Source organism: Miniopterus schreibersii, assembly GCF_964146895.1.
Source record: "Miniopterus schreibersii genome assembly, chromosome: 13".
Classification (NCBI taxonomy): domain Eukaryota; kingdom Metazoa; phylum Chordata; class Mammalia; order Chiroptera; family Miniopteridae; genus Miniopterus; species Miniopterus schreibersii.
The window spans coordinates 61,081,917-61,109,044 of NC_138113.1; the positions used below are offsets into that span (position 1 = coordinate 61,081,917).

The 27,128-nt window shown below is 47.5% G+C and overlaps 1 protein-coding gene across 1 annotated transcript; it reads right to left on the bottom strand.

Annotated features, from left to right (window-relative positions):
• Positions 1 to 400: 400 nt before the first annotated feature.
• On the bottom strand, positions 401 to 26,003 carry IL18RAP (interleukin 18 receptor accessory protein; the record flags this gene model as incomplete). Its single annotated transcript, XM_081156445.1, has 10 exons — positions 401 to 885; positions 1,662 to 1,835; positions 4,069 to 4,206; positions 5,260 to 5,411; positions 7,301 to 7,421; positions 11,020 to 11,085; positions 14,814 to 14,964; positions 24,948 to 25,131; positions 25,229 to 25,550; positions 25,934 to 26,003. The coding sequence occupies 10 exons, from the start codon at positions 26,001 to 26,003 to the stop codon at positions 401 to 403; spliced, it is 1,863 nt and encodes a 620-aa protein (XP_081012571.1).
• Positions 26,004 to 27,128: the final 1,125 nt, after the last annotated feature.

Below are 27,128 nucleotides of genomic sequence, written 5' to 3' on the forward strand. Positions count from 1 at the left end.
GCCCCTCTCCTCGGTCCGCGACTCTGCCCTTCCACCCTCTTTCTGTTCTCCAGAGTCAACAGGTGGCCGTGCAGGAAGGATCACCTTCCTCACAGGCAAGCTCTTGGCAGCTTAGATTGCTTGTTTCTAATAAAATAATATTTATTTTATTGCAAATATATATAAATTTTCATGAACAATACATAGTAGACGTGATAGCCCATAACCACAAAGTCAAAGTGGATGCGCTTGCTGGTTCTGTGGAGCACTAAGAAAATCTCAGGGCGCTGCGTGCTGACCGGGTGGTGTCTGGAGAACTCCCCGTCCCTCTGTCCTGTCCAGGAAAGCAGAGGCCCGCCAGGCGTCAGGGCCATGCCAGGGCCTGCGGGGCTCACCCAGGGCTGGCCGAGCACCTTGCACTTCAGACCAGCTGCGCCCGGCCCATCGACGTCTCTCCTTGCGAGGGGGCAGGGCGGTGGTGCAGGCCAGGCCCCCGTTCCCCGGGCTGGGAGTCCCTCCCAGGCGCTTCTGCCTTCCTGAGTCTCTCGGGTGGGAAAGTGCTCGAGGAAACCCTGAGACGGCTCCACGCGAGCCCTTCAGAGCTCTTCACGGGCATGTGGTAGCGCATCTGAGTCCAGAACCTGGAATTGGGAGGCACTGACTTTAAGCCCCTCCAAGTGACTGTGGGCAAAACCCGGAGAGCTTTTCTCACAACATGAGGTAGGGATTCTGGCTCTTGGAAGGAACAGAACTTAATTAAAATGAGTTTCAGTGTTTGGTCATCCAAGGCGAGGTTCACCGCTGCCTGCAGTTCAAAGACACTGGGCCCGTTGATGTAGCCGGGGCTTAAGATAAATATTCCTCTTCTACTTTTCTTAATTATGCTCACAATGTCTTCTGTGTAGGCTGGAAATAAGAATTAATTAATTGCACTGTTATTGTTCAACCTTGAGTCACAATAACCTCATCTCTCCCAGGTCTACCCAGAGGGTTCCTTGCAAGGACACGCCTCCAGAAGGAACAGGGCTTGGTGGGCTGTCTCACAATGGCCATGCCCACTTTACCCACAGTTCGCATATACTCGAATCTACTCGGGTATACTCGAATCTACTCGGGTACACTCGAATCTAGTGGCTCTCAGCTCACAGTTCTTCCCTGTGCTCCTCTCCTCACACAATCAGTCCCTCTAGGAGCAAAGCTTGTTGGAACGAGGTAGGCTGGGGTCACAGAGGGCCATGGAACGTTCCAGGCCCCTCGGCGGGTATCTGGGGTGGAGGTCAGCAGGACAGGGCGAGGTCCGCACGTGGGCTGCAAGCCAGGCCTGGCCCAGGCTCCAGCAGCCTGCTTGGCCCAGGGCTGCGGTCTGTGGCCGGCAGAGTCCCAGGGAGCAGGGCCAGCCGTTTGGAAGGACAGTTGGCTTCCTACTGAGGAGCCAGGAAAGACATCTTTGTGGGGAAACCTCCCTATGGCCCGGCATTATTTTTCCTTCTGAGGGTGGATGTTTTAGGTGATGGGACATGCAGAGCAACACATGCCTTCCTGTGCCGTTGCCCCAAATGGTCTGAGCTCACAAAACCTTCCAGAAGGTGTATATCCCAACAGACAGCGTGACAGGAACACTTAGAGCCCGGGCATTTAACTATCCCTTTGCTCTATAATTTCTCTTGGCATGCAGGACCTACCTCCTCCTGGGGCCACATCTCTTTCAAGCAAGCACAAGGTGTATCCAAACTTGTTTTCCAGAACTTCAGGAAACAGATTCAGGGCCAAGTTTTCCTCACTCACACACGAAGCGGCCTCACTCTCAAAAGAGCTCCACTTCGCATAGGAGACGAAAGCGTCGAATTCCTTTTTATCTGAAGGAGGGGGTGATAAAAAACGAAAGCTGTTTACGGATTTCTTGGCTATCATGGGATACCTACAAATGCTTGAAATGTATGGCAAGTGGGAAAGAATTAAGATTTGGGAGCATTACTGAATTGATTAAACAAAACAGCAGCGAGTCCATTCCAAAACTGAAGAGCGGAGTGGCACCCATTGGCTGCCCGGGGCTGGAGCCGAGTGCACTTGCTGAAACTGCTGCAGCCGGGCTGCCTTCTGGGGTTCAGCCTCCAGTGCTCCCCAGCTCCTCGGAGCCTTCTTTGCATCCAGTGCTGCTGTCTCATTAGTCACACGTCGAAGAAGAGCCTGCCCCTGGGAAGTGTGCTGCCTGGCGCTCAGCTCTGCCCGAGCCCAGCAGGCCCGGGGAGGGCTGGGCACGCACACCCCCCCTTGAACCCCCCAAACGACCAGCGAAACGCCCCGGCTGGCTGCTTTCAGGGCGCACGAGACAAGGCGCATGAAAAGCGTGGTGCCTGGTAAGTAATGCTACAGAACGGTAATAGCACCGCTGCTGATACAGTTTCGAACCCTGGTTCCATGTGGACCTACGAAGGGCCCTAGTGGACGGAAGTGCCAGAGTAGAGGAGGCCTGGAGTGAGAGGGGGGCACAAGGAGCCGGGCCCCGGAGGCCCCTCATGAGGCTCCTCGCTGCCGGGAGGAAGGCCCCGCGCACGGGGTGGCCAGCAGGCAAGTGCTGTGCAGTTAAACACAGAACATGCCACAGCTGCTTCAGTTCCTTCCAGGTCCGCTGGACAGTCCAGCAAACGAGGATTTTTCTGTAATCTGAAAACATTACATTTCTTTGGTAATAAAATTAGAGAGTGGAAGTATTAGAAAACCTGTTAGGTCCTCCAAAATTCTGACATTCTACGTCTCTCGAAACTTTTGTCATGAACATCACAGGAAACAGTTTTGCTGAAAAACATTAGGTTAGCCAGAGAGGGCACTGAATTATTGTGCCTGAAAATAGGTTCTGCCCCATCAGAGTTTACTAAAGTGTTCGTGCGAAGTAGAAAGGGAACGGGCACATTTCAGTGTTTCCAGCTGATTGCCTCTCTGTACAAGCTCTAGGATCTTAAGACAAATAGCATTTTAGTAGAAGAACTATGAAGTTGTCCAGGGAAACAATTAAAACATTGATTAGATATTGGCTTAATTCAAAAAGGCTAACTTTTCATTTAAATAGGTCTCAAAAACACTCTTGACGTAAGGATTTCTAGTATGGATTTTCAATAAATGGTCTCAAGGATGGTGGGACCGGTGTATCTCTGACTCACGATTCCCGGGGGATCTGGCAGCTGCCCCTTAGTGGCTGGTGTGGGGAAAGCGTTGCGCGGAGGGGCCTCCCTGCCAGGTAAGGGATTAGCCCCAGAGTCCAGCAGAAGGGCTGTGCTCTTTCCAAGCAACAGGATCATTTGCTTACACTGCAAACATTCTAAGCTCGGGGGACTCGAGGGCTAGAGAAACACAGAAGCAGCTCGTCCGTTCTGAAGAAGCAGACATTAACGAGCGCCCTGATTCTGCCTCATGGGAACACTGGCACTTCATTAATAGGCTACTTGCATTTTATGGAACTTCACGCTTTTGGGGACAGTTCCACCAACTTCCAGCCCCTCATTTTATAAATGAGGCTGGCTGAGGTAATAGCTATGGGTCTCTAAGCAAAACTGCCTGGGTGCATGTCCCAACCCTAACACTGCCTAGCAGTTCAATCTGGGCAGGTGACCCAGGCCGCTCTGGCTGTAGGACTGCGGTGACAGTTCACTCGGCCAATGCACCGAGCGGCGTGGTTCGGTGCTGGGGAGAATCAGTGCTGAGTGTTCACTGTGTGCTAGAGGCTGTTCTAAAAGCCTAAGGCGTTAGCCCAGCGGGCCCTCACAGCGATCATTGTGATCGAATTTGTGGTCACAACTCCACTCTGTAGAAGGGGAAACTAAGGCACGGAGGTGTTCAGTCATTTATGATATTGCTTTAAGTTGGTGAGCAGGGAGATTATTTTCAAGTCCAACTTTGGCAAGATTCCTGCTAACTGGAATGAAAAGAGACTTTCTCTGCCTGCTCCAGGCCTCCCAGGTGGGCACCATCAGACCTGGAGAAGCCTCAAGGCCCGGGGAGCGTGACTTCATCCCTCAGGGACTGTCCATTTCTGGGGCTCCTCTGCCTACGTCGGCTCTGAGAGGCAGAGTCAGGCACAGTGGCGTCACTCACCCCCGAGCGTCTCGTCCTTGTTCTGGTAGGTTCGGCAGAGCAGCACGATTTCGATCCAGTATGTGAAGAGGAGGGCGCCTGCCGTCAGTGTGCCCGCCAGGGTCAGGACGGTGCCCAGCAGGATGTACAGGAACAGCACTGGGGGGGCGCAGAGCGTGAGCAAACGCAGAGTAGCACTGCGGGGCAGGCCGCACCCTGTGGCCCCCAGAGCCTCTTTGGGCCCCACTATTCCATCAGGATCACTGCTACTGGAAGCACTTCTCTTGAATATGGAAATGCCTTAAGTCACACCTTGAGGGGACTATCTTACATTGAATTGGAGAGAACCTAGGGGAATGGGCGGGTCCTGATCAGGGTGGCCTGGGAACCTGGTCATAGCCATTTTTATTTATTTTCCCCATAAACTTCCACACAATACATGTGCACCCCTCTCATTGTATACTGTGAGTTATTTTCATGTATTATTGTCCCTACTAAAGTCTAAGCTTCCTGAGGCCAGGAGCTACATGTGGCTCACTCGTGCACCCTCTGTGGCACCTAACACATGAGACACACCTTTACAGAGCGTCCTGTAGGGACCAGACCCAGATTTTGTCTTATTTAAGTCTTGTGGGCATTCACAATCTCCTGTTCTAGAACCACTTATTAATTGAATGAATGAATGATATCAACTTCATCTCTGAGCCTCTTCTCAAAAGAATTAAAAGCAATTTCTTACTAGGAATATCTGCTCCAGCTTTACAGGGTTATGATCTGCCATGTACACATATCCTTCTGGATACTGAGCAAAATTACTTTCTCTCACTTCCAATACCTGACCATCAAGTTTTCTGGGCTCGGAAGCCAGGAAAGGAAAATAGGAAAAGGGACCTAGGTTCTAGCACAATACCTTTTGCCTAGAACTTGCATAGGTATTTATCCAATGAATGAGTAAATGAATAAATGATAAGCTTTTCTGACATAGCCCCAGCATGCAAAATATTGGTTAAGAAGACCATCTCTGGATCGATGACATGAAACTTCCTAGTTGTGTGACCTTGGTCAAGGTATTAAATGAGTTAATACAGCAAAGTGCGTAGAACGCTGTCTGACCCAGTAAACAGTAACTGCTGCACCACCATCGCTGTGACGTAGGAACCCCCGCCCCGATGACAGCGCTGTGTGCGTTCTGCCGCGACGTTCCGGGCCTACCTCCTCTCTTCTCCCTCAGCTGGACGGACTGGGTGGTGTTCCCAATGGAGTTCTGGGCAAAGCAAATGAACGTATTGTGAAGGTCACTCTGAGTAACTTCTTTCAAGCAGATGACGCTCTCAAAGACCTCATCCTCCAAGGTGGCTTTAACCCTAGGAAAGGAGGAAAAATATCACAGCAGTTCAGTCGGTAAATGACACCCACTTGCGGTGTTTGGAACCCATATGAACAGCCCACAGTTGACTTTCTGAAGAGCCCTGGGGCCCAACAGTAGGAGATGCCAAAAGGACACAATATGGTCAGGGAGGGCTCGTTTTTAAATTGCTGAATCTGCTACGCATCGTTCACGACATTTACATACACTAAGCTCTAATTTCCTTGTAGGCCTCAACTGACCTTGCTCAGTCTAGCGTTTCCCCTGAGAACAGACTCTATCAATAATTTAAGAATAACATTAAGAGCGACTAGCTTCTACACAGGGCTTCTACCTACCAGGCCTTCTTCTGAGCACAAAGTGGGGGTATCGAGTCCCCGCCATCTCGCACCTCACAGGCACCCGAGGCACTGGCATGATTGGTCTCCCTTGGCCGGCGCCGAAGACCAGGCACAAGAAGGGGGTCTGCGTTCACACCGCCCCGACGTGGGAACCTGATTCCCCGCCTGTGCCGTCCTGCTCCCTCCAGGGAGTGGAGTCTTGGCGTTCATTCACAATTTGGATTCTCTAAAGCTGCCGATCTCTAGCCTGTCCTCACCTGGAGGAACGTCGTTTGGTGAATGACGTGGTAGGCCGTGTTGCTTGAAGACTACAGAGCCAAGCCTTTCTCACAGACCGCTCCCCACCTGCCTGATGCGCCAAGCCTGTCCCCTCTCGCGTACCCGTTCCTTACAGGGGCCTTGGGGGTGGGTTGCAGATGGGGGGGTGGAGGCTCACAGGGCTCACATTGCCGGCGGGTGGGAAACAGATCCAAACCCAAGGGCAGGTGAAGTCAGAACATACTCTGTCAGACTGGGCAACTTTGAACTTTGATGCAATATCAGAGCTTAGTAGGGGACCCAATGACTTTCCTTGTTTTAGAAGTTCTTGCTAAATTTTATTACTGTTCCCAAAATCTGTCCTTTATTTTTTATACTGTTACATACTTTCAAGATGATATTATATTTGTTTATTGAAATGTTTTAAAAATCAGAAGGGTGCTTGATCCATAGACCCTGACTTTGGAATAGATCTTAGAAAGCCGAGGAACTATATCCCTCATCGACGTGCCTGATCGATTGGTCCAAGCCCTTAACCCTCCAGGGGCCCATGTCCAGCTCTGCGAGGAGTTGGATCGACCTGAATGGCTAGAGTTTTCCACTTTATTGAGCCAAATTGCCTTCCCAGTGAATTCTGGCCACTAATCTGGGTTCTGTGCTCTTGAGATCAACAAACTAAGTCTAGTTTTTTATAAAACATAACAGCTTCCAAGCACTTCAGAGAGATACTGGGCCTGAGTCTCCTTCCCCAGGTGGCATTGCTTCAACTATACCTCACTTCACATGATGTCTGGTCAGACCCCTTATTCTCGTACCGTTTCCTCGTTTCATACTTTCTGGCTGTTACGAATCCAGAGTCTTGGACCCTCTAAACGGCAGGCACTGGGGAAAGGGGAGTCGGGTAGGGGGCAGCTTTCCTCCCCTTCGTCGGACCGGCGGCTTCTGCTCAAGCAGCCTGGTGGTGGGTCTGTCTCCCCGTGAACCTGACGTTTAAAGCAGCCACGGCAAACTGTTGCTAAAACTGAGCTTTAAAGCAACTACAATACTTCATTACGTGGCCCCGTCAGAAACTGCATTTGACTCCCACGTTAAAATTAACATGCACTTTTGTACTTTTATTTTCACCACTGGCTGGTGCTCGCAGCTGCACCATCAACTGCGTGCGTGCGTGTGTGCGTGCGTGTGTGCATGCGTGTGTTCCCCTCTGTGTGTGCATTTTAGAGGTTTCCAAAGGTGAAAGCATTTGCTGTGGGCTGCAAAGAATATAGCTCTCTGATATCCTTCTTACCTTCTCTCTTTCGTTGGGATTTCCAGCTCCTGGCTGGAATCTTTGCTGTACCATCTGATCACTGGCTTAAAGTCCCTTTCGAAGCCAAATCGCGCAGTGCAGTTAAGAGTCAAGGGCTTTCCTGAAAACGAAGGGGCGGCAGAAACAGGAGGACGCCGTGAGAACACCTGGTCGGGCGCAGCAGGGAGAGCCCGCCTGAGGACGCCGCCTGGTGCCACAGGGTGGCGGTGGAACAGGTGTGCGGGAAAGAACCAAGTGTCTGCCTGTCCCTCATCCAGAAACAAGTGAGACCAGGCTGTTAGTCTCTGACCGGCAACACTTAGATCTCAGACATGTCACTATATGGTTTTTGTTGTTGTTTTTTTGTGTGTGAAAGAATGTTTATATCAATTCTAAGGTTTGTATTATAAATGTGTAATAAAATACCAGATATTTTGCAAAATGGCTTTATCAGAGCCAAATTCCTTGTTTATTTATTTTAAATAAATTTATCTATCTATCTAGCATCTACCTATCATCTATCATCTATCTATCTATCTATCTATCTATCTATCTATCTATCTATCTATCTATCTATCATCATCTATCATCTATCTATCTATCATCTATCTATCTATCTATCTATCTATCTATCTATCATCATCATCATCTATCATCTATCTATCATCTATCTATCTATCTATCTATCTATCTATCTATCATCTATCTATCTATCTATCTATCTATCTATCTATCTATCTATCTATCATCTATCTATCATCTATCTATCTATCATCTATCTATCTATCTATCTATCTATCTATCTATCTATCTATCATCTATCTATCTATCTATCTATCTATCATCATCTATCATCTATCTATCTATCATCTATCTATCTATCTATCTATCTATCTATCATCATCATCATCTATCATCTATCTATCATCTATCTATCTATCTATCTATCTATCTATCTATCTATCTATCATCTATCTATCTATCTATCTATCTATCTATCTATCTATCTATCATCTATCTATCATCTATCTATCTATCTATCTATCTATCATCTATCTATCTATCTATCTATCTATCTATCTATCTATCTATCTATCTATCTATCATCTATCTATCTATCTATCTATCTATCTATCTATCTATCTATCATCTATCTATCATCATCTATCATCTATCTATCTATCTATCTATCTATCTATCTATCTATCTATCTATCTATCTATCTATCTATCTATCTATCTATCCATCTATCCATCATCTATCTATCATCTATCTATCATCTATCTATCATCTATCTATCTATCTATCTATCTATCTATCTATCTATCTATCTATCATCTGTCTATCTATCTATCTATCTATCTATCTATCTATCTATCTATCTATCTATCTATCCATCATCTATCCATCATCTATCTATCTATCTATCTATCTATCCATCATCTATCTATCTATCTATCTATCTATCTATCTATCTATCTATCTATCTATCATCTATCTATCTATCATCTATCTATCTATCTATCATCTATCTATCATCTATCTATCTATCTATCTATCTATCTATCTATCATCTATCTATCTATCTATCTATATCTATATCTATCTATCTATCTATCATCTATCTATCATCTATCTATCTATCTATCTATCTATCTATCTATCTATCTATCTATCATCTATCTATCTATCATCTATCTATCATCTATCTATCTATCCATCCATCTATCTATCTATCATCTATCTATCTATCTATCTATCTATCTATCTATCTATATCTATATCTATCTATCTATCATCTATCTACCATCTATCTATCTATCTATCTATCTATCTATCTATCTATCTATCTATCTATCTATCATCTATCTATCTATCATCTATCTATCTATCATCTATCTATCATCTATCTATCTATCCATCCATCTATCTATCTATCATCTATCTATCTATCATCTATCTATCTATCTATCTATCTATCTATCTATATCTATATCTATCTATCTATCATCTATCTACCATCTATCTATCTATCTATCTATCTACCTATCTATCTATCTATCTATCTATCTATCTATATCATCTATCTATCTATCATCTATCTATCATCTATCTATCCATCCATCTATCTATCTATCATCTATCTATCTATCATCTATCTATCCCTCTATCTTATCTATATTGTTGATGCTGTTACAGATGTTCCCCATTCCCCCTGCCCTCCCACTTTGCCCCCTCCCCTGCCTTCACCACGGGCTATGCATACCTGCTCTTTGGCGACTCCCTTCACCTTCTTTCATCCTGTCCCCCCCACATACCCTCCCCTCTGACCTCTGTCAGTCTGTTCCAGTATCCGGGCCTCTGGATCTATTTTGTTCATCAGTTTATTTTGTTCATTAGATTCCACATGTGAGTGAGATCATATGGTACCTGTCTCTCTCTGACTGGCTTATTTCACTCAGCATAATACTCTCCAGGTCCCTCCATGCTGTTGCAAAAAGTAGGATTTCCTATGACCACATGTTTTTAAAGTGAAGATTGGTATGGTCAGTGTAACAAGGGTTCCCACGTGGTTTGGGGACATAAACAAGGAAAACGTGAAGTTTTAGTAACCAGCTTGGTCTTCCAATACTGTTGTTGAAGTATAAGGTGTGTTAATAAAGAACATTTTCCTAACCAATATTTGCATATTGTGTAAAAAATCATGAGCTTACTGTAGTATGTAGTTTAAAGAAGAAATTATTCAGATATTCAGCTGCTCTGGACAATGCACTATGGATGTGCATGCATTTTATCACACCCCATCTCCCCACTTTCCAGATACGCTCTGCCTCAGGCGTAGTGTTTTAACCATGAAACGATGAGGGACTCCGTCTGAAAACTCATCTATGCACCTTAATACTGTTCCTCCCTAGTAATACTTAAAAATTCACTGACACCATATGTAGCTTTGTTATTTTTTTAATTAAAGCATTTTTTTCTTCCTTCTCTCCTTTCATTCTTGTGTCCTTGCTCACATTGCTAGTCCTGTAACCATACTGACATCACCACCTAGCGGTCTTTTACCATAATACAGTATCTACTTTCAAGAACACTTATTTTATTGGAGCAGCCAGTACTTGGTTTTAAACAATGCAGCTCTGCTTTGGCTGTTTGGTGAGGTGTAAGTGTCATTGAAGTTGACACAATGAAAGTCGCTTTGCCTTTCTACCTAAAAGAAGACACCACTTTGGAGAATACATTAATTGAGCAGGGCTAGTAGCATTCTCCTAGAATTATCTTAAAGACCAGACTAACTACCATATTTTTTAAGGTTAATTCTATTCAAGTTGGTAAACTGGTTAAATTTATAGACTTAACCAAGCCCATGGACCTAGTATATATAATATATATAACCACCTGCTCCTGCTGTGAGTAAGAAAGAATGTAAAATCCATTGGTCATGTCAAATGCAGCAACCACCTAATATGAACTATCTTATATTTCTCAATGTAACCTTGTGAGGTCAGTTGAATTCTGCCTTTTTACAGATTTAAAAACTGAGACTTAGAAAGATTAAGTGACTGTGTAAGGTCACAGCACTACATGGCGGCTGAGTCAAGATCCACACCCAGTTCTGTCTGGCTGGAATTCGATTCTCTTTTCCTTACATCACATCACTGTTGGGCCAGCTCTCGGAATCACAATGTCATTCAAGAGTGGTGGTTCTGCCTCCTTACCAAGTTCTACTTCCAGGATGTCCTTGACAGGCTCCAGAATATCCGGCTTGAGAGTAGTGTCTTTCACTGACAGATGAGAATAAAAAGCATTATTTGCGTTGGGGAATCCGACTGCCTGCTTGCTGGACGTGTGTGTGCATGGTCACACTTAGACCTAAATATTTTGGAGCTGTCTCTGCAGCTTTTATTTATATTCCATAGGCTAGAAACTCAGGTTTCCATGTGAAAAACAAGCTTCCAAAAATGACTGTGCCATCAGGCTGCAGGTGCCAGCAAAACACTAGTTTTGGATAAATCCGTATCTGCCCGGGTGCATTTCCTTCCATGCCAGCCCTGCGCACCCATCACAGACCCGAGCCCCCCCCCCACTTCTGCAAGCCTGCTTGTTGGTGCCGCATGGCTGAGTGACCCAACATGAAGGAGAGCCCCCTGAGAAAAGGCACAAGTCAACCAGGCCTTACATTCATGGTTTGTTTCAAAATAAAGTCCAGCCTTTCAATAATCATTTTTTTCTCAACTTCCTGCCAACTTTCAAACATGCCTCCATTGTGAAACTTCCCCTAGAAGGTGCCCAGTGCTGGTGCTTATCGCCTCCCCCTTCCCCGCCCCTGGAGCCTGGCTTTGCCCCCTGCACTGGAGCTGCTCTGGGTAAAGCCACCAGCAGCCTCCTGGCACTGAAGCCCGCTGCGCACAGCTGAGCGCTCCACCGCGCACTCCTCCGGCCCTGGCGCGCCCTCGGGGCCTCTCCTCCTGGGCTGGGGCTCCTGTTCCTCCCTGCTCGCCTCTCTGCTCCCTTCTCTGTGCCCCCTGCGGCTCTCACTTCTCTTCCCCGTTCTCCCCCTGGGGCCTCCTGCTCTCCTCTCCCTGGGCAGTGCGGCTCACTCTAGGCATGTTCGCTACGGGAGGGAGAACAGGGTCCTTGGTCCGTTCTTGGTCCTTGGAACGGTCCCTCTCCTACATCATCACGTTCGCTCCCTCTGCCGCCTCCTCCTGTCCTTCCTGGACGCCCACTGAGTGAGCAGGGAGCTCTGCCTTCCCAACCCAGCGACCAGCTCGGGCCTCGCCCTTGGAGGCCGTGCATGGCCCAGTCCTTCAGAGGCTTTCGTCACTGCGCCCTGGGAGAGTGCTCCTTCATCCCCACACCCCTGCTCCATCTCCTTGGGGGCTTCTCCTCGACCCCTCTCCAAGTGCGGGAATGTTCTCTCCTCTTTCTGTACGCACTCCCCAGGCAACCTCGTTTAGGACTTTTGCTTTACATACTATGTTGGCCACCATCACACTCACATCTCCAGCCCCAACTTCTCCAGAGCTGTTTATCCAAATACCTACTTGTCGTCACGATTTGAATGACTTCAGGCGTGATACACGGTGGGGCAAAAGTAGCTTTACAGTTGTGAGTGTTGTGCTATTTCTGTCGGAGCAACTGCAACCCCCTTTGCCGAGTCTGAGCTCTATGTCTTCCTCAGACCTTGTCCTTTCCGGCCTTTTCTGTCTCATTAAATGGTGCCACCATTGACCAACTTATCCCGGCCAGAAAACGAAAACATTCTTGATGTCTCTCTTTCTCTTATCTTCCCGATAAAATCCGCCATCATGCTCTATTTATGTATCCAAAAGCCATTTCTCACCACCTCTGCTAATTCTATTCAAAGAGCAACCAGAGACATCTCGGAGGGACAGACGAGCCTGGCGCTCTCCCCCCGCGCCTCCCACGGGCCGTCGGCTGCCCCGGCCCGGCTGGCCCATCCTGTCCTCCAGCAGCAAGTGACAAAAGCCCACCGAGCGGCCCAGCTGCAGCCTCGCTCTCACTTGGGCCCAGCCCTTGCCCTCGTCTTCACTGCCAACTTCCAAACCCTTTCGGACGTACTCCTGACTATTTCTTGGGCCCACGCTCTTCTCCCCGACCCCGCCGCGTTCCCAGTCAGGGCGGCCGTCTGCGCTGCCTGCCCGACCCCGGCAGCCTCCCAACTCTTTTTCCCGTCTCCATTCTCGCCCCCAAGTCCACTTTCCACACAGCAGACAGTAACCTTTCTCAAATACAAATCTATTCATGACACTCTTCTGCTTAGGACCCTCCGAGGCTCCCTACTGTTCCTCGGATAACGTCCGTCCTTCCTGAGCAGTGTGGCGTCTGCCTTATTTCCAGACACTCGCCCTTACTGACCTTGCCCTCCCTGGACCTCACCGTCCTCTCGCCTCCCGGCACTAGCTCTGCTGCTCCCTCTGGAACAGCCTCTTTCCCACCTCCATTGGACTGATTTGTTCTCCCCTCAGTTCTCCCTTTGGACTCTGTATGCCCAGGTTCGGGTGTGGGGGGCCCTCCATGCGCCCCACGTTTTCTCCACTCGCCACATGGTCTTGCGGCAACCTGCTCCTTCCCTGTCTGCCCCACAGAATGAACCCATTCTTACATCCTTAGCGCCAAGCCCTGTGCCTGACACATACCAGATTTTCAACACATATCTGTGTGAGAATGAACAAATAAAAGACGGAATGAGCACCTGAGGAAGACAGTAACGATGACAGACAGGCTTGATTGAAAGAGCGCAACAGATGTTGCAAGGAGTCTCTGGGGAAACAGGAACGCAGATCCTGCCCCTGGGAATTTGATGGGCTGCGTGGTCACACGTGAGTAAAAGAGCAATCACACATCACCAGAGGGGCAAGCGGTGTGAGTGGGTTATTTGCACCCCATCTTCTCGTCCGAGGGACAACCTAATAGAAACTTAAATCGCTGAGACCTGAAGCCTTGAAGAGCGCAGGGCTCATGTAGGCAGGGTGTTGGGCCTGGCTTCAGGGTGCCCATGTGGACTGTATCTCACAACAAAAAGGAGGTAAAACTGATTAATGCATTTCCAAGAGATAAACCAACCATTCTGCAGCTGTTTAACACAAAACATGAACGACCGGCTTGGTTATGCTTTGACACAGGCCATGCTTAGATTAACTACGTGCTACCATTGATTCATACTGACACTTGCAGATCTAGTAGGAATGGCCCGAGGGAAAGGCTGGGCCAAAAAATAGAGATGTCTTGGGACAATAAACCCAAAGGGCCAATAAACATGACAAAATATTCAACTTCATTAGTATTCAAGAAATGTAAATGGATATAAATAAAAGAGACCCACGTGGCAGCAGTAAAAAGCAGTCTGAAGACACCAAGTGTTATTTAGGAGTAATAGAGACCTGTCCATCACCGATGACGGTGTAAACTGGCAGACGATACCTCAGAATAGTGCAGGTGCTTATAACACAAATCACGTTTTATAACATAGACAATATTCTGTTTTATGAATGGATACATACAAATGTAAAAAAAGCATAAAAAGAAAGAAAATAAACATAAAACTAAACTACATCTGGAAGGGAGGGAAGGGAAGAGATGGCGGCATGGGCCTCAAGCTGTGCCTGCGATGTTTTGTTTCTTCAAAGAAAATGCAAGATTTTAAGCCGTGGAAAATGCTAACAGTATTAAAGCTGGTGTGCAGGTGTCAGTTATTTCAGTGTGTGGGTTATTAACCCTGTTCTTTTAATTTATTATAAAAACAAACCAGGGATCAATGCATGGAAAACCCAACTTGTGGTAACTTGAACATGAGCCTTCCCTGGAGAATGGAATCCAGGTGATGGGAAAATTGATGTTCAACAATATTCAAAGGTGTACACGACTACAGTGTATGTCTATCTTTTTCGTTTTCCAAAAAGGAAGAAATTACTAAGCTACAGAAAGATAATTTTAATTGGGTGATTGGGGTCCAAATCTGGGATCTTGGAACCAAAATCTCACTTACCAATGGTCTTCACTTGAACAACAGCTCTAACTGTCCATGAACTTGCATCTTCCGACTGAGTATAATCACAAGCATACAGGCCCTGGTGATAGTGATAAATTTCATCCAGGAGCATTGGGTTGCTCTTTTGTTCAGAGAGTAGTCTTCCATTCTAATCCAAAAGACAAGGAAATCAAATAAAGTTCTTTAACCAGAGAATTGTTATAACTATTAATTGCACCTTTCAAAAAACTTCACAATTTTGAACCAGGGAAGGGGAAAGTCAGTCTGAGATCAGGACATAACAATCACACCCAGAAGCTATGAAGAAATTTCTGTTCAAAAATTGCATTTGTAAAATTCTTTCATTATGTATTTTAAATACAATTACATTGTGTGTGGAGATCAGGACACCTGATCAGCCCACTAAGATGTATTTTTTTTTTTTAATTTATCTTTATTGAAAGCACTATGGTGTCCCATTCCCCCCCCCCCATGACCCCCTCCACCTCACTCCAACCCTCTCCTCAGGCCTTCACCCCGTCATTGTCCCTGTCCATGGGTTATGCACATATGCATATAACTTCTTTGGTCAATCTCCTCCCACCCTACACCCTCCTTCCCTCTTCCCTCCGAAATATGATTGTCTGTTGCATGCATCAATGTCTCTGGATCCACTTAGTTTGTCAGATTCTTTTGTTCATTAGCTTCTTCTTAAAGAAGATCCTTCAACTTTTCCTGTAGTGCTGGTCTGGTGGTGATGAACTCCTTTAGCTCTTTGTTATCCGTGAAGCTCTTTATCTGACCTTCAGCTCCAAATGATAGCTTTGCTGGGTAATCTTGGTTGTAGGTTTTGCTTTTCATCACTTTGAATATTTCTTGCCACTCCCTTCTGGCCTGCAAAGTTTCTGTTGAGAAATCAGCTGACAGTCTTATGGGAGCTCCCTTGTAGGTAACTAACTGCTTCTCTCTTGCTGCTTTTAAGATTCTCTCTTTGTCTTTAACCTTTGGCATTTTAATTATGATGTGTGTTGCTATGGGCCTCTTTGGGTTCCTCTTGTTTGAGACCCTCTGTGCTTCCTGGACTTGTAAGTCTATTTCTTCCCCAGGTAGGGGAAGTTTTCTGTAATTATTTTTTCAAATAGGTTTTCAATTTCTTGGTCTCTTTCTTCTCCTTCTGGTACCACAATAATATGAATGTTGGGCCTCTTGAAGTTGTCCCAGAGGCTCCTTATACTATCTTCATATTTCTGGATTCTTTTTTCTTTTTGCTCTTCTGGTTGGGTGTTTTTTGTTTCCTCATGCTCCAAATTGCTGATTTGATTCTCAGCGTCCTCTACTCTATTGTTGATTCCCTATGAATTATTCTTCATTTCAGTTCGTGTAGCCTTCATTTCAAATTTGTACTTTATTATGTCATTGATGATCTCACTACTTTCTGTAATAGTCTCACTAATATCCTTGAGCATCCTTATAACCGTTATTCTGAACTCTGTATCTGTTAGTTTGCTTGGATCTATTTCATTTAGTTCCTCTTCTAGAGATTTCTTCTGTTCTTTCTTTTGTGACATGTCTCTTTGCCTCCACATTTTGGCTGCTTCCAGGTGTTTGTTTCTATGTATTAGGTAGAGCTGCTACGTCTCCTGGAATTGGTAGAGTGGCTTTGTGTAGTAGGTGTCCTGTAGGGTCCAGTGGCTCAGCCTCCCCAGTCACCTGAGCTGGGCCTTCTAGGTGCTCCCCTGTGTGGGCTGTGTGCACTGTCCTGTTGTAGTTGAGCCTTGGTTGCTGTTGGCATCACTGGGAGGAACTGACCCCCAGACCAATCGGCTGTGAGGACCAGCTGCAACTACAGCCAAAGAGCTTCTGTGCTGGAGACACCCCTATGGAGCAGGATTTACTTCAGTGGAGCTTTGGTGTTCACCAAGTGAGCCCCTTGAGTGTGTCACTCATGGATGTGGTAGGGCTGTAATCCAGCGTGGTCGAGTCTGACCACCAGGTGCACTGTCCCTGGGGCCTCCCGGGAGGTGCAAAGTCAGCCTCTGCCTGTGCCTTGCCCAGGGCCACCCAGCATGAGCTACACAGCAAACCGTAGTTGGCTGCTACTTGTGCTGGGCTTGGAGGTGTCCAGGAGAGGCCAAGCTATGAGCCAGTGCAGCTGCCGCTAGTGCCAGGCCTGGGGCCGCTTATCAAGCCGTATGGGGCCCGCTGCTACTTGTTTGAGAGATTTTAGGAAAGTCCTAAGCATGGGGCTCAAGAGGCCACTTGCACAGAAAAGCCCCTGGAAATGGCCCAGATGAGCAGCAGGTGGGGAGGGGCGGGGCCTCCGGGAACCACGGGGCGGGGCCAAAGGTGTGAGTCAGGTGCTGGCGACTCAAATATGGCGCCTGCCTGCTGGCTGTGTGCGGGGAGGACTCCCCACAGGAGCCATGGCCTCCGCCAGCCCTTCTGCCTGGGAGGAAGCCGCCCTCCGCCTCTCGCCCGGATCTCAGGCAGGTTAGTTCCTCCCGAGTGTCCCGGGTCCTTTCCGGCTGCTCCCGGCGCTGGGCTCAGAGGGAGCGTCCGAGGGAGTCCGTGCCGGGCCCTTTACAGGAGCTGCTGGGGCTCCCGCGGCCTCCGAGACCCTCAGTCCTGCTGGTTTCACAGCCCGGAGTTGTGGGGCTGTCTCTTCCCGGTCCTGGAGCCCTGCTGTGGGGCTGGGACCCCTCGCTCCTCCGGGAAACCTCCTCCGCTGAGATTCCCTCCCGGGTTTACTCTGCGGCACCGGGTGAGGGCCCGCGGCCACGTCTCCGCAATTCAGCCCCAGTCAGCCCGCGTCTCTGCCCCTCCTCCCGCTCTCGGTCTTCTTCAGCTCCCTGGTTGCAGGGCTTCTGTTCAGCTGGATTTTAGGAGGTTCTGATAATGGTGGTTCTGTATTTTAGTTGTAATTTTGATGTGGTTGCGGGAGGCGGCGGGTGCAGCTGGTACCTACGCCACCAGCTTGTTTCTCTCTCACTAAGATGTATTTAACTTATTATTTTCCAAAGCATGGCTCAGGGCCCTGAAAATATTCTAGAAAACTCATCATGTTCTAAGTAGCTAATACCGAAATGATTTAAAAAAAACATATGTGTTGCCCAGCTGGCCTGGCTCAGTGGTTGAGCATCGCCCTATGATCCAGGAGGTGGAGGTTCAATTCCAGGTCAGGGCACATGCCTGGGTTGTGGGCTCGATGGTCCCCAGTAAGGGGCGTGCAGGAGGCAGCAGATGAATGACTCTCTCTTTGATGTTTCTCTCTCTCTCTCCCTCTCCCTTCCTCTCTCTGAAATCAATAGACATATTTTTGAAAAACAAGAAAAGACAAACACCACAAAAAAATGTTTATATGTCTGAAAATTGATGCAGATTTTCTGTATATGGGGCCAATATAAAGCTTCCTCTTTAAATAAATTTAACTTTAATAAAATAATAAAATTTAAACTAAAAATATTAAGTACATAAATATGACAAATAATGACTGATGATTGGAAAACAGTTATTTAACTCATAGTGGACCCAAAGTCGTATGAGGACTGAAACAGATTATGAACATTTCTCTCCCTCTCTTGGAATCTATCAGCAACGCTCTTTTGCCCTTAGGATAAAGTCTAAAATTCTTTACAGTGTGATCTTGCCATTCCTTCCCAGACTCATTTCCTGCTAGTGCCCCTCTACCACTTGCCATTTCCTAAATAACCATGTTCTTTCTCAGCCCATGCACTTGCATGCCTCCCGCCACCTCTCCCCAGTGGGAGGCTGCTGCTCAAGCTTCAACCCCCAATCAAGAGTAACTCTCCTGGAGATAAGTTGTCAGGCGTCACTACATGCTCCCCGAGCAGTGAGCTCAGACCTCCATCATCGTGTGTACCCTTGTATAGTAATTATGTGATGTGTTTGGTGTTTAGGTGTCTCCTTTTCTGGAGTTGTGGAGAGCAGTCTTTTTGCCAAGACATATACCTGGTCCTGGACACACCGGGTGGAATAAACACGGGCCCTTTCTCTCAGGGAGACTCAGTCTCAGAATGCAGGCCCTGAGTAGTAAGCCAGAGTTTATGCACTCCAGGGCTCTGACTCACTTATAGGGAGCAGGAGGGCCCCTCCGGGCCAACCAGAGCTTTGGAGATTATGGAGGATTCAGTCAACTAAAGGGAAGTATCATTTTAAGGACATTTGGAGCAAAGCATGTATATGGGAAGTCAGGCCAAGGGGAAGGGGCTGATGTTGGATATTGGGCTCCAGTCTGTGGCAGGTGGCCAGCAGTAGGGTGCTCTTTGTCAGTGATGAGTGATACGAACACATTAGTATACATTTTTTTAAAAATAGCAACTCAGTGTGAAAGGTCTTATAAATGTAAGCAAACTCTATCATAATCACTATTGTATCACTAGGAGCTGGGACAGAATAAGAGCTCATTAAGTGATGCTGAATGATTGTCACTGTGCCGATAGTCGTGTAGCCCTGAGCCATCTCGTGGTCCACGGCTTTCTAACTTCCAGCTAAGGGTACAAGGAGCATCTCTCACCACTGCAGGTAAAAGAAAAGAGAGAAACAACAGCAACAAAGAAATAATGATAAGAGCCTGTTAGCCATATAGATTACAATGTTCTTTCTCATATATCATTTCATATGACCATCCAAAGGCTTCTCTGGCTAGGTTTGCATAGATCCTGTTTTCCATTTTACAGATGAGAAATCTGAGCTTCCGGACTTTGCGTTTTGGTCTGTAACACAGAGCTAGTCAGTGAGAGGACTGAAAATGTATCTAAAGTAGTCTGATTTGAGTTTCAGGTTCTGATTGAAGAATTTCCCTTGCACTTTGCTTGCTGACTTGTAGGGTAAGGGATCCACCACTCCAAGTCTCTGGTGTGGTTCCTGTGGCTCAAGAAGGAATGTCCAGTAGGTTGGCCAGCAGCCCAAGGCGGGGGAAGAACTGGCTGGAGAGGCAGCTACAAGAGGGAAGTAAGTCAAGGCCAAGTGGTGGGACAGACAAGGTTAAACAATCTATCAGCTGATCTCCTTTAAAAGGAAGGTTAGAACATGGGATAAAATTCCGAGACAGAATTCTGCAGAACACTGTAATAACATACAAAGAACAGAAATTAGAGTGGAGGTGTGGACATCCCATGAGGAGGTGATAGGGAGAAGGTGCGGAGTTATAACTAAGACCTTGGCCAAGCCACAAGGAAGACGGGTGAGAGCAAAGTGGACCTGGTGTTTTCATAAAAATGTCAATATGGCTCAATATGTGCCAGTAAGACTATGAGATGGAACAAAAAGGAAACATCAAAGAAAAGAAATAAGCAATTTGTGTTAAGAATAATTAATAATTGTAATAATCCAATCACAAATGATTCAAGTAGGAAACAGAGGGGCTAATGGGGCTGTACAGGGAATTCTTTGTTTTGTTCAGATGTAAAAACAAATACCGAAGGAGGAGCATCTCAGTGTGAACCTGCACGCAGTGTCAGTGAGCCCAAGAGAACTGAGGTATGAAAGCTGAGGACCCTAAAAGGACTTTTATTTTATTTATTTATTTTATTTAGCCCTCACCCGAGGATGTTTTTCCACTGATTTCTTAGAGAGAGTAGAGGGGAGAGAGAAGGCGGGGGAGAGAAACATCGATGTGAGAGAGACACATCAATTGGTTGCTTCCCGCACGTGCCCCGACCGGGGCCTGGATTGAGTGTGCAAGGTACATGCCCTTGATTGGGAATCGAATCCACGACCCCTTCTGTGAGCTGGCTGATGACACTAACCGCTGAGCAAAACTGGCCAGGGCCGAGGATTTTTTTTAATTGATTTTAGAGAGAGAGGAGGGAGAGAGAGAGAGAGAGAGAGAGAGAGGAATCTATGTGAAAGAGAAACATTGATTGGTTGCCTCCTATATTCGCCCCATCAGGGATCGAACCCACAACCTATGCAGGTGCCCTGACTGGGAATCAAACCCACAACCTTTAGGCATGTGGGACGACGCTCCGACCAGCTGAGCTGCCTGAAAGGGCTTTTAAAGGTATGTGCGGAGCAAGGAGAGGAACACAACAAAGAAGGCTCAGCTGCCCGGGGCAGTCATGATATTTCACTCTGATGTCACCAACCTGTTGCGCTACCGGCAGTCCTGCCACTGCAGGGCACGCGGTGCACACTGTGTTACTCTGTGTGAAGGGCGCTCCCTGGGGTTGGGCAACACGGGCATCCTTGCCTGGGCTTTGGTACCTGGTCTCGGAGGACTGCCAGCATCTATATCTCAAGACCCGTCTTCCCTGGTAGACTTGATGTTTCCATGTCCGTTTAATGACTCATTGTGTCCAGCTCTGTACGTGTCACCTCTTCTCATTCCTAATTGAATTAGCTGCTACTTTCTCCAACTTGGTAAATACTATGAATTTAGTTTGAGCCATAAAGTCCCAAAATGTGATAGTCATCTCTTTCACACCCTCTAGTTGAAGCATTTTATCTTTTATTTTATTCCTTGAAAATATCTCTAGGGTCCACCATCTTCTTTCTACTCCCAATGATAAGTCCCCGGATCAGGACTTACACGTGTAAACTTCAAGCCCATCAACAGAGACCCGGTGACAATGCCACGTAACACAGCTACCGCCCGCATCTGCAGCCTAACCCTAAGGACCAGGCAAGGCCCCCTGCCTCCACGCGCGGAGCAGCGCCCGGTGCCCGGGACGCGCCTGCATGCTTCTGTTTCTGTTGTCAGTTGCACTTTCCTGCCAAGGGAGGCTGCACAGTCCCTTGCAGTCAACTGACAGCCTTCTACTTATACATAAATTCTCTACTAATACTTATCTTTTAATGGGAAAAGGTATGTTATAGAGATTATAGTCTGAGGAGCTAAATGTCAATCCCTAGCCAAGGTCCTGAATGAATCACTACACAGAGGGTTTGTGAACGCTTAGAAAAGAAAAGGTGGCTGCTATCAGCCGCTTGCTTTCATTACCTTCCAGGATAAAATGGTTAGACCAAAGGCTTAGAGGAATACAGCAGACGCACTATATCTTAACTGTAGGAAGTCGTTCAGAAAATACTCTCACGATCTCCTTTTTAAACAAAATGGGCACGTGTGGCCAAGCGATTCAACACTGAGCGCCTTCTCTCGTTAGCGGAGCAGCAGTGCCCTGCCCTCACCCCCACCGAGCTGCGGGTTGATGGGCCACAGGTGACCTGAGGGCAGCTCAGGGTCAGCAGCTGAGAGCTGTGCTCAGTGCCAGGCAGCTCCGCAGTTTCACTGAGTGCTTCGGCGAGGACCTGCCATGCCTGCCTCTCGTCTACAAGTCCCATAAGTACAGAGGTGACAGTGAACATGCTGCACTTCAAAGTCAGAACTCCAACATTTCCACATGTAAAATGATGGGCTAAAACCGAGAAATTACAGTTTAATCGGAGTGAATGTAAAGTCATAAACGTGGGTTATAAATTCCACCCTATTATCACAAAACTGAATTGGTCTAATTGCAGTTCTTGTGAAAAAGGCCTACCTGCCAACTTAGAGTGACTCGACCCCACCAGAAGCCGTCCCCAGGCTCACACAAGCCTGACTGGCGTCAGGGGTGGGGCACTGCTCAGAGCAGGAGGCAGCGGCGCTCTGTTCTCAGTGCTGGTGAGACGGCACGTGGGTCGGAGCCTTGAACCCGAGCGAGGAGGTTGCCCCGATTTTGAGAGGTCTGACGTTTAACCATGAGAACTACCAAATGGGCCAGTGTATCGGCCTTGGAAACAGGTTTCAAGAACCGAATCCGAATGATCCCTACCTCTTCCCGACTTGGAATCACACTAGTCTCTGGTCCAGCCTGGTCACCACTCCCAGCAGTTCCCCCTGTCACTAGGCACAGAGCAGCCAACAAGTGCCAGCAGCAGCCAGGGGGCGGCCCGCAGGAAGCGGGAAGGGGAAGCGCAGGTCTGCGTGGGCTCGAAAAGGCTGGCAGCCACTTCAGCACTGTGGCGAGCTGGTGTGGCACATGCGTGAGGTGGTCCTAACCACCAGTGGCAAAGCCACTCACAGCTCATCTGACTGCCGGGAATTCACAGAGTCTTTCTCATTGACTTTGCTGTAATTTTGCCCATGTCAAATATTTTCTCGGCCAATGAACACAAAATGTCCTCTCATTGAAGTTTCTTTATGCCAAGGTTATTTTTTCATTATGTTTTTAGAAATTAAGAAAACATAGAAAAATATTAGTAGAATAAATAATAAATGTTTCACTTCAATTCCAACTTCTCAATCATTAAATATTTCAATCAAGAACTCCAAGCCTACATCTTTTGACACGTCTATTAAAAGTGTTTTGGAAACTTCAGAGACACCAGCGTGTGGCTCTGTTTTAGGGTATTCTAGACACCGCAGGTCGTCCCTGGGGAGCAGCTTCACAGGGTTCAGGAGCACCAGGGTTTCGCCGTCTGTCTGCTTCAGTGTCATCTGCTGTAGATGGCTTAGGTGTGAGTCACCTGCCACCTGAGCACCTGGGTTTGCTTGAAGGAAAGGGGCATTAGGTGCTATTTCCTGCCTAATGTCATCACTGGCAGTAGCCACTGCTCCGTGAGGTCTGTGAGTCCCAGGCATGCGAGTATCTGTGTGTGTACATGTGGGTATGCGTGTGCACACACACACGGGCCATGCATGAAACATAACCTAAACCATGGCCTCTTCAAAGCTGCATCGGAAGGTGCAGTTTGAACAACAGCCATTTGCCTATTTTTAGAACAGATGCCTCGTCACCAGTGAACCCATCCCAACATTTGCAGTCAAGGCCCTAGAGGAGTGAAATCAGGTTTCCTCTTGTAAATGTCAGACAGCCTTAGGGCTTCACTGACAGGAGCAATATATGCAGAAAGGTGGCAACTGCTCTGGCTTGGGCTCGCCTGAAAGCGAAAATAAGCTTTCATTTCAGGGATGAGCATTTCATCTGAAAAGCAGGGGCGAGCCTGCTTCACTGGGCCGGGATCAGCCTACCTTGACAGAGCCAGGCAGCGGTCACCAGCTCACACATACTTTTGAACCAAGGGAAGCTTGGTTCTTAAGAGAGAACTGAAAATAATGAACAGAACCATTGACTCTTCTTACCTCATTTTAGAGGTTATGAAATTAATATTTGTGAAATTGGGAATTTTTGAAGTCAGCAATTTTCAGTGTCACTTTAAAATACAAATGTGAGACCTTAAGCATCATCCCAAACAGTTATTTCTACAAAGGCCATAGTAACACCTGTCCACATATGGTCACCAGGTCTCAAGAGAACTGGGTGAGGAAATGCTTCCCGCACCAGGCACTGCACCCGTCTCCACGGCGACGTCTGGAGTACACAGCACACAAAACCAGTGGCACACGGGCTGCCTTCTTGACTTCAGTCAGTGACAATTTAAAATGATATTTATATTAACAAACAGGCATATTTTAAAGTCAACCTTAAAGTTTTACATGATTTTTGAGGCGAAGTCCCAGACTTTAAACAACGATTGCAAGTGTAGAGGGCAATTTAAATTCTATTCCCTGATTCCATCACGCAGGAGCCACTGGCAGTGGCCACACCCAGCTGTATACCTGCCAGCACTTGGTGTAACTAAAACACAATGAAAACGTGAAGTGTTTCTGTTATGTTTACTCACATGTGGTTTATAACTCAGTCCTTATGAAACTTGCCTTTTCCTGTTCCCTGTTCCCTTTCCTCTTAGTGTTCTTGCACTCCCTCCTCACTGTCTCACCTGTCGCTCAGGGCCACCCAGTGTTTGCCTTGGTCTCCGCCTAGGAGAGTGTTCTACTCTGGAGTCTTTGGGAGACCCTTCTTCTCGCTTGCGGGGTGCTCCCTCCCCTTAGCAATGCTCATTGTTTTCCAAAGGAGGCAAATGGACTGTGGCCGTCTGCATTAGCAGATGTTGTAAGTTTACGTCTTACTTCACACAGATATACTTGACTTTTAGCAGTTTCCCTGGCACCATCTAATAATTGGAATATCTGTCTCTGTGGCTACCTGGGGCAAAGACCATTTTAGAATGTGGGGTCTTCTTTGTAGGCACCAGGCCAGCCTTTGGAAAGCTCTAGACCGTGGACCCTGAAACCCACGTTTCTATATCCTGACAGAGATGTTACCATTTAAAACCATACTCTTGCATGAGTTTTGGAAAAGTCACTCTTACCTGGTACCAGGTCACCTTTGGACTCTGTGGGTCTCTTTGGCAGCCGAGACTGGGGCAGTAAATAGAGGCAGTGCTACCAAGAAGAAGGTATTGCTTATGTGGTACTGAGCTCATGCAGGAGACGTTTGTCTTGGGCTTAACTTCTAAGACCATCTTAACACAACAGGCCTCTTCCTTGGGGCTCCTAGGATAGTCAACAAGGTCCTGTGAACATAGATATTGTATACGGGTAATATAGGATTTGGGAATGTTTTCAGATAAGAATTGCATTTGGGACATACCTAATCCTGGGTGTACAAATATATGACCCAGCAGTGTTCATCTCCATGGTCAAAAAATGCAGAGTAATGTTGTCCAGGGTGATGTGAGAATCGTTTTTAGTAATTTCCCTTAATGCACCTCCATTTTGAGGTTGTAGGTACCACTGGACATCAGATAGGTCCTTACTACCACTGCAGGGCAGGCGTTCAGGGCCTTGGGTTGGTGAGAGTGGATTTCTGTGGTAGAAATGGGATCTCTGTGGCTCTGGTAAGTCACAAAATAACACAAACTGCTCCTCACTCTTTGCAGAATACATCCAAAGAAATTTTTTGGTGGAGCAACCTGAAAACCACAATAAACAAAGCAACACAGAAATGCATTAGAAGGTGAAACCCTGACTTATACTTACAAAGAGGGGCTGCATGCATTTGCACTGCACGGGCCCCGTTTTGTAGGAAAAAGGAAGTGCCCCTCCTAGCGTGGTCCCAGGGCCCCAGCGCCGGCTGTGGCAGAGGCCGCGGGGCAGGCGCCCGCCCCCCCGCCCCTGGGCTCCCCCTGGGGGGCGGTCCCCAGGCTTGGAACCAGCTGGGGGCTGCCCGCCCCCCGCCCGTCGCCTCTCCCCGCACCCATCGCCAGTCATACGTCAGCTACTGAGCTGTCAAATTATCTGTCACTTTAAACTGTGGCCGCAAGCTCAGTGTTGACATGAAAAGCGAAAACCCTACCTGAGACGTTAAATCCTTTAGCTCTCCCGCCTGCGACAAGCCAAAGAAACATCCATCCCAAATAAAGCATTGCTCTGCCTGGCTCCTGTCATCCCTTCGGCAAAGGCGTCCTCCCGCCACAGCCAGGGCGGCGCTGCCCGACGGGCCTCTTCCTTTCTGTGACCGAGGTGCGGAGCGAAATCGGAACTTGTGACCAAAGTCCCACAGGAAGCTCTGACGGGCAGGCCCGTCACACAGCAGCCTCTGTGGGGCCCCTCGCACGTCTGGGGGCGGCGGGACGCGGGGCGCCCACGGTGGCCTGGAGCTGCGCCCTGCCCTGTGCCCTGGGCTCCATCTCCTCACGGAGCTCTCCTTGCCACGTCCTCACCCGGCATGTCCACGCCCATGAGTAATTTGGAAAGAGTTAAGTGAAATATCTCCTGGGGAAAGGAAAAGACAGGCTCAAGTTGAATGAAAATGTTAGATTCCCCACGCTCGGGGCAGCTGGCGGCCTGCCCGTAGGTGTGTGTCGGAGGCTCTCCGCTCACTACTAGTGTGTAATAACTGAGGGAACAGAGGCTGCTTGACTCTCTGTGCCTCACCTACAAAGAAAACACTGTTGCTGGATGGCATTCCTACCAATCCTCTGAATATGGGGTGAGCAGCCCCCTGAGAGAGAGTGAGACCCTGCGCTGTGTTCCCGGTGGTTTTGTCCCTTGCTGGTGCGGTGGTCCTGGAATTTTCAAATCATTTACAGGACATGAGAGAGAAAGATACCGGGAGGGGGTCCTAGTCCACCCAGGCGGCCATAACAGAATACCAAAGACTGGCTGGTTTCTGAACAAGAGGAATTTATTTCTCACAGCTCGAGAAGCTGGGTAGTCGGTCCAAAATCAAGGCAGCCGCATGATTAGTCCTGGTTCATAGCCAGTGCTTTCTCGGGGTGACCTCGCTCTGTGGAAGGCGTTAGAGATCTCCCTGGAGTCCCCTTTATAACACGAATCCCATTCATGGAGGCTCCACCCTTATTATCTAAGCACCTCCCCAAGGCCCCACCTCTGATACCCTCACTAGGGGATCATCTTGGAGGGTTAGGATTTCAACATATAAATCTGGAGGTTGGGGGAACACAAACATTCAGATCACAGTGGTGGGGAATACTGGATTATTATTTAATTTTATTTTGAGCAGGAAAATAAAAGTGATTTTCCTATAG